The 8,029-nt window shown below is 62.4% G+C and overlaps 1 protein-coding gene across 1 annotated transcript; it reads right to left on the bottom strand.

Annotated features, from left to right (window-relative positions):
- Nucleotides 1-4,182: 4,182 nt before the first annotated feature.
- On the bottom strand, nucleotides 4,183-7,828 carry VTJ83DRAFT_604 (uncharacterized protein; the record flags this gene model as incomplete). The annotated part of the gene is made up of 4 exons (XM_071012707.1): nucleotides 4,183-4,291; nucleotides 4,359-4,571; nucleotides 4,644-4,700; nucleotides 4,776-7,828. 4 exons carry the CDS (start codon nucleotides 7,826-7,828, stop codon nucleotides 4,183-4,185), a joined length of 3,432 nt encoding a protein of 1,143 aa, XP_070869957.1.
- Between the last annotated feature and the right edge of the window lie 201 nt (nucleotides 7,829-8,029).

Genomic DNA, 8,029 nt, shown 5'->3' with positions numbered 1-8,029 from the left:
CCGTCCCCACGCCCGGGACAAACCAAGAGATCCAGGGTTGAAGCCCGAACAAGGTCGCGCCCGCGCCATGGAACCCAATCTCGGCCCAGGAAGCCAGACCCAAACTGCTTAGATTGCTTCCGATGAACCTGTCTCACCGCGCCGTTTGTCCCGTCGTGCTGCGTACTGTGTATACTACGTACACAGCGGCACTGCAGTAGACTATAGTATGTGCATATACTATAGTACTGCGTACATGGTCGTCGTCGTCGTCGTCCTTGGCATCCAACCCCTCCCCTACTGTGTACTGTACATTGTTACCCCCGTCTCCAGGAACCGCCGCGGCAGGGCTCGTCGAGGGGGACGGTTTGGCGACGTCATGTAGAAGCAAAAAAGAAAGCGAAAAAAAAAAAAAGAACCGTCGAATCACGCCCGCGAGCCTGGCTTGTCGTGGTGGCAGCACGCCGTGGCTGCGTGATGTGCTGCATGCTGCGAGCTGCGAGCCGCGAGCTGCATGCTGCACCGGGCGGGCCACAGGGAGCCCTGTGTCTCAGGTCAGCGCGGCGTCTGATTGGCCGGCTGCCCCCAAGTATTAGCCCATGTTGCGCGGCTTGCAAGCGCCCGGTGGGTTAAATCGCGAGACATTGCCGCCCCTGATTGGCCCCCTCTCCGCAGCAATTTGCCCGCTTTTCGTGCTTGACAGGGCGCATAAGCGCGTCGTTCTATTTTTAGCCCGGGGGGGGGGGTTTATGGCACTTTCACCTGCGAACTACGCAGCACGTATGTAGATCCCTCGCCTTGTCACCCGCCTGGGTTCAACGTCGTCGTCCCCTCGGCAGCATGGCCCGCTTTGCTGGCCTTGTTGTGTTGACTCTTGTCGACCCGGTGCAACCCCATCGCTGATGTTTTACCGTGCGCAGAGGCCACCGGACGCCGCGTTCGAAGAAAGGCCGCTGTGTACCGCTCTTCACCTCCTGTCGTCCAACTGGGAATCCGGTCCGTCTCACACCCCCCGCCCCCCCCCCACAGCGCAAACGTACCTACATACTGCGTACAACCTACCGGAGCCAAAGACGACGCTACGCCGACCCCCGTCGTAGCGCACGCGCGCATCTCCCGTCAGCCAACCCGTTCGCATCGCCTACGGAACCCAACGCTCTGGAGCCCCCTCCGCCCCCCGGCCCTACCATCCCACACAGGCTGCGTAGGGTTGAGGACGCAAAGCGACAGCATCGGCGGTTAAGCAAGGCACTACCGAATGCACGTATCGGCCGTGCTGGAGGATAAACATAGAAGTCACCAACGTCTCATCTACCACATGCTTCTCACCAGCGACTCAAGCCGAACGCACGGCGGCGGGATGTGATGTCGACCGTAGCGCAACCCCTATCCAGGCCAACCCGTTGATCTTGAGATACGTCCTGGAGCGTTGCGCTCACCACCCGCCGCTGCACCTGCTGAGCCTTACCCCCTCCCCCACCCCCCCCTTCTCGCCCCCGAGGTACTCAAGGCCCAATGTATTATGCCATACTCCGTACATACGTCCTTCCTTACGTAGCTACGAGCATGCCAAAAAGGCGAGTCCCTCTCAGCCCTGCAAATCGGGCGACGTAACAAGCGCCGGCACTTGCATCATCTGAACGTGCTTCCCTCCCCTTCCCCCACACCTGTCTCATCCCAGCATGACGGAACGCACCCCCACGGCACGGCAATACCACCACCCATCCTGTTGTTTTTTTTTTTTTTTTTTTTTTTTTAAAAAAAAAAAAAAACAAGAAAAAGAAATAAAAAAGGACGATGAAGATCTTCCCGACCGGCCGGGAGATGGCTGACGCCACCGCCGCTGCCGCCGCCGGCCATGTACTACTGTGTGTACTATAGAATAGAAAGGGGGGGCTGATGGCCAGCTACCGAGACCTTCCCACCCCAGCCCTGGCACTCGCCCCCAGCCCCGGCCCCCGGCCCCCCGGCTCCCGGCCTTGGGTTCCACGCGGCTCTCGCCGCCACAGACCTGCAGCCGGGCCCATGGGGGACATGAATAAACATCAAACAGCACGGTCTAGGCAGGCCGAACATGACACGACACGCGAGGACGACGCATGCTACCGTACGCAGCGGTACAAATCCGGCCGTGGCTTTGAGACAGCACGCCCGAACGAACCGTCGGCCTACCTTGCAGAGCCGGACGTCGACGAGGCGCAAACGCGTCCCTGATCCCGGATCCCGGAGCGTAGGTAGTTAGTTACTATAGTTAAGCAACCCGCACGCCAAAAACAATCACGTTACTGTGTACACGGTACGCAACGCCCATCCATCTTCTCTTCCCCGCAAACACGCGAGCCGGCTCCAGAGACCAGGCCTGACACCCCTGACCCTCCTCCCCCGAAAGAGAGGAACGCCCCCCGAAACCGACCGTCCGCGGTACACGGGGAGATCGGGACCCCAAGGAAGAAGAACCCCCCCCCCCCCCCCCCCGAAGCCATGAGACTTCGCAACCGCTATTACTATATGTAGCCCATTCGGCCGGGCAACCGCCAGACAAAAGTGTCAGATGGGTGCGAGACAGAGGGGCGGGCGGGGGACGGGCGTTATAAAAATAAACAAGAAAAAAACAATAGCAAAAGAAAAGAGAGAGGGAGGGAGAGAAAGAGAGAGAAAGAGAGAAGGCCAAAAGTAGGATCAAGCCGGGCCTCGGGACCCCAGGGGGGCCGCGTCTCGCGCGAACTGCCCTCGCGGCCCGCGGTAAGCCGTCCGGGCCCAAGCCACGACGCGTTCGCTGTCTCGGGGGCGCTTCGACGGCCGGGTCCGCGGATGCGGGAGAGGGGCGGTATCACGGTAAGCGCTCTCAAGAGTACTATACATGTATCCTCCGTATAGTCCCTTGAAGCAAAACAACCTACCCATCGCGGCCGGTCCAGGACGGCGGTGACCAAGACGGGACCGCAATGCCCATGCTCACACGCAGCTAGGTAGGTAGTCAGCCATGCAGGATTCATTCCTCTTGGCCAGAATTCCTCTGTATAGTACGCTCATTACGACAAGCCAATGTGGTATTTTCCCCATCCGCCCCTTTCCCATCCATCCATCCCCCCCTGCCCAAGCCAGTGCATGATTACATATGCACATAGGCTCCCGTCTCTAAGCAGGGTGGGTGGGTTGTACCTACAAAGAGAGAAAGAAGGAGAAAGAGGACGACCAGAGTCCCGCCCCTCAACAAAACAACTACCCGACGCAAACCCCAACACCCCGTTGCCGGTCTTTGTTTCTCCGAAACGCCCATGAGAACCCGCCCAAACTCCAAAATGGTTCCCGCATCAAAAGCCTGAGAAATCACAACCATCCGTCCCTCCAAGAGAGCACGTGAACGTGATGGTCAGAAAGCAAATCTCAACGCCCCCTTGCCACAAAAAGCACAAGAGCAGGATCCGCAGGGCTGAAGAAGAGGATACCCCCCCTCAAAAAAAAAAAAAAAAAACCCTAAAAAAAACCTCCGAGAACCAACCACCCAAAGAGCCTCTTCCTCTCCACTTGCTCATCCTGAAGCATCCTTCCTCCACTTCTACCCGAAACCACCCCCTCACACTCTGCACTGCTGCCTACCAGCCAGCCCGTCACCATCGTCTCCACCACCTCTACCCACCACAACGGCCACGACGGCCACGACCAGTACGCCCCTAGACCCTCGGTGAAGGGCAGGGTGGTGTGGTGCGGTCAGGTAGATCGGCGGCGGGCGGCCAAAAGGGCGGGGAAAGCTCCAAGATTAGATCCCCAAGTCGGGCAGGTAGGTAAGTATGGTGGTAGGTAGGCAACAAAGGAGGTGCCCGGTCCCGGTACGAGACAGACGCAGGTTCCGGAGGGGAGAGAGGCCTCCCCTCCGCTCCGGGTGCGCGATGTGCTAGCAATAGACACCTGCGAAAGAAAGCATGGCCAAAAACGATCTTGATACGAGCCATGGTGCATGGGTTCCATGGTTCGCATCGCGTACCCTTGTTTTTCTGCAAGGTTGCCGGCCGTCGTGATCGTCGTGGTTCGTGGGTCGTGGGTCGTGGTTCGTGATCATGCCCCGCCGGTGTTTCACACGCTCCGACGGTGTGGTTTCTCGTGATAGGTGGCACCTAGCGGAGATATGGAGAAGTCATCGGGCCGACTTCTCACACCGCAGCGCCGCGGATGAACACCCGAGCACGCGGCCCCCGGCCGGTCTCAGAGGTTGAGGAAACTAGCCGCGACCGGGGCGTTGATCTGGCCCAGGCTGGCGGTGTCGTCGGGGTTCTGGTCACGCGGCCGGGTGCCGTTGAGGAGCGGGCACAGCCTGTCGAGGCGAGGTTAGCCATGGGTTGGGTCCGTGACAAGCACTCGGACGTGCGGGGATATCCTACTTTTTGTTGGTCTTGATATGGCCAACTTGACCACAGTTGGCGCACTTCCTCGTGGTGCCGATGACCTTCTCGGTCGTCGGCTCGGGCGAGTCCTCGTCGCCCATGACGGAGGCGGCGCCGCCTTCGCGCATCTTTTGCTGGAGCTTCTTCTGCTTCTCGCGCTTCTTACGACGCTCCTTGTTCTTTTCCAGACGCTCCTGCTCGATGCGGGCCCTGCACACCCAAACGTTAATAAAAAAAAGGTCAAAAGACCGGGCCAACACATCCGACATCCACGGCACGTACTTTTCGAGGATGAGCTCGTCCTTCTCGGGATCGCCGGTAAGCTGAACGTTGTAGATGCTATAGAGGGCGGGTTAGCCGAGGCCAGGAAGCCTGCCGATGGGAACGGACGACGGAGGAAAAAGGAGAGCTTACTCGATGTTTTCAAACTCCATCTGGCGCCTCCGCTTGTTGTACTGGGCGATGACGACCGGGTCGTGGACGATCTCGGTGACGGTCTGGATCTCGCCGTTGTCGCCGCGGACCTCGCGGACGATCTTGAGCTTGCGCCAGCTCAGGGCGCTCGCCTGGCTTTGGCTGACCTGGCTCACGCCGTCGCCCATGTGGTGGGCGGCCTGCGAGGCCTGGTTCTGGACGTTGAAGCGCTCGTCCTCGTCCTCCTGGGCCAGGACGTCGTCGTCGTCGTGCTCTTGGGCGTCCTCGAGGCTTTGCTTTTGGCGGTTCCAAATGTCGCGCAGGGACTCGGTGTAGAGGGTGTCCTGGTTCTTGACGTTGTACATGTGGCCGCCGTTGGCCTTGCGCTGGCGCTCGATGGCGTCGGCCGAGGTGGCGAGGGGCCCGTGCAGCTGCTCGAGGAAGCCGCCCTTCATGGAGGTGCGGAGGTAGCTGACGCCGAGGCCCTTGCCGGTCGGGTCGCCGGGGCCGTGGACGGCGATCATGGCCTTGCCGTGGCTGGCGTCGATGAAGGCCTTGGTGAGGCGCCAGGGTGCCATCTTGTTAGCGAGGGCATCGGGGGGCAGCTCGTCGCCTTCCATGACGTCGTCGTCCTTGAACATGGCGTCGTTGACCTCGTAGCCGCCGTTCTCGAGCTCGTGGGCGCCGACCTGCATGGCGTCGAGCAGGCAGACCTCCTCGGGGCGGACGAGGCCGCGGATCTCGGACTCGGGCATGAGCTCCTCGCCCTCGGGGAGCACCCAGTTCCGCTTGTCCTTTTGGAAGACGAGGAACTCCTTGAGCTTCTGGCGGTTCTGCGACTCGTTGGAGTCGGCGACGTGGCGCGTGATGTCGGTCAGGGTGACGTTGTCGCTGCGGTGGAGCAGGCGGTACGACACCATCTTGAGGCGGTTCTTGGCGATGTTGGTCACCTTGCGCGAGTGGGGGCCGGGCACCTCCATCGAGGGCAGGGTCTGGCCGACGACGAAGAGGTGGTCGATGGTGCGGAGGTACCAGGCGGAGCCGCCGCGGCCGGTGGAGCTGCGGCCGAGGAGGAAGTCGGTGCTCCTCGGGTTGTGCTTGAAGATGGGGGCGCGGAACATTTGGTTGTGCAGCGTGGGCACCGTCTCGCCGGGGTTGACCTGGCCGACCATGGCGAAGGGCGAGCGGTCCTCGGGCATCAGGATGTAGGGCTCGCCGAGCTCGCGCTTCTCGGGCCGCGCGTCGGTGCCCTTGGAGCGGCGGTAGTAGTTGATGATCTTTTGGCCCATGCCAAAGTTGGAGAGCACGATGGGGATCTCCTCGCAGTACTCGAAGAGGATGGCGCTCGAGTTGTCGTTCATGGTGAGGTCGGCCGAGGTCTGGAAGATCTCGGCGATGCGCTTGCCCTTGAGCTGCTTCTTCTTCTTGACGGCCGGGGGCTTGAAGCGGACCGTCTGGAAGGCGTCCCTCCGCGGGTGGAACTGGGGGCGGTGGTAGCTGTGCGGGTCGCTGGCCGACAGCTTGACCTTGTAGTAGGGCCACGAGAGGCGCTGGGCCGTCATGCTGTGCTCGACGGGGATGGAGGCCAGGGTGGCGCGGACGCGGCTCTGGCTGTTCTCCTTGAGCGCGTCGTAGGCCGTGTCGCACGAAAAGTTGAAGCGCGTCGACAGCTCGCGGCCGACGCGGCCGTTGGCCAGGCGCACCGTCTTGTGCTGCACCTTGCGGCGCTTGACGGCCCGGTCCGACTCGATGTCGTCGATCAGCAGGTACGGGTCGTTCATGTCGAGGATGACGCGCTTGGCGAGCTTGGCCGTCGCCTCTTCAAAGTTGTCAAAGCTGGGCGCCGTGAAGCGCGGCACGGGCGGGAGCCCCTGCGGTATCTCGACGCGGCGCTTCTTGGAGGGCTCGGCGTCGAGGAACATGCGGTCCCAGGCCTCGTCGTCCCCGTCAAACTCGGCCTTAATGAGCATGGCGTCCGAGGCGGCGTCGGCGTGGGCGGGAGGCGAGGCCGGCTCGTCGTCGGGGCCGTCGCTCGCGACGTCGCCGAGGCGGATCATGGCGTCCCAGTCGTCGCAGACGAGGGCGATGTCGCGAAGGGTGCGGCCGCCGACGAGCTCCGCGTCGGACTCGTCGTCGAGGTTGAAGGCGTCCAGGTCGGCCTGCTCCAGCGGCTCGGGCTCCTCGAGGCAGACGAGGCCGCGGGCCTCGGCCTCGCGGATCTTTTGGTAGACGGTCAGCTGGGCGGCCCCCGAGATGCGGAACAGCTTTTCCTGGTCCACGTCGAGGTCGAGGCTGAGCTTGGACGGCACCAGGGGCCTCGGGGGCTTGAGGGGCTTCTTGGAGATCCAGTGGGCCTGCTTGGGGCGGAACAGCTCGTTCCAGTCCAGCACGGCGTTCTCCTTGAAGCCGGGAAACGCCTGCTTCACGGCCTCGGCCAGGGTTTCGGCGGCGGGCGGGATGTTGGGGTCCTGGTTGGCGTCGCTGGGTTTGGGGTAGTGATCAAAGTTGAGGGCGATGAGGTCCTCGAGGGACTCGCGGGGGCCGTCGTCCACCTGCATGCGACCGTCGTCGTTGTCGTCGTCGTCGTCGGCGGCGGCGGCGGCAATGTTGGAGCCCCGCGACGAGGCCGCGTCGGAGCGGGCGGCGGGCGACGAGGGGAGGTTCTCGCCAAAGAGGTCGTCGAGGTCGTTGTCATCGGCGGCGGCGTCGGCGTCGGCGTCGGCGTCGGCGTCGGCGTCGGCGTCGTTGGCGTCCTCGGCGTCGTTGGCATCGTTCGCATCGTCGGCGTCATCGGCGGTATCGGCAGCGCCGCCGGTGGCAGGTTCTTCGTCGGGAAGCTCGTCGTCGCTGAGGTCAATGTCGGCGTAGTCGACGGCGTCCTCGGCCTTGTCGGTCTGGTCGATCTCGGCGCCCTGCTCGAACATGGCGAGGTAGTCGCTGTTGGCGGCGACGCCCTCCTGGAGGTCCCGAATCAGCTCGTCATCGCGGGCTTCTTGCAGCTTCCAGTCGTCTTCGCTGGGGGCGTCGCGCCCTGGCTCCTTGTCGTTGGCCATTCTTTTTGCTTTCTTCTGATGCTTTCGACGTGTCGCGCCGGGGGGGGTCCCGAAAGATGGTGCGCGGTTCAGACGCGCGATGGTCGGCGGCGATGTTCCGGATGGAAATGTCGCGGGGGTCACGTCATGGTACAGCTTGGCAACGCTCGAGGGGCGAGGGGAGGGAAGCGCGTGACGCGAAGAATGGCGGTCGAGGTGGAT

The sequence above is a fragment of the Remersonia thermophila genome, chromosome 1 (assembly GCF_042764415.1).
Source record: "Remersonia thermophila strain ATCC 22073 chromosome 1, whole genome shotgun sequence".
Lineage (NCBI taxonomy): Eukaryota > Fungi > Ascomycota > Sordariomycetes > Sordariales > Chaetomiaceae > Remersonia > Remersonia thermophila.
The sequence above is the reverse complement of the archived record's forward strand: the minus strand, read 5'-3'. Positions and strand labels throughout refer to the sequence as shown.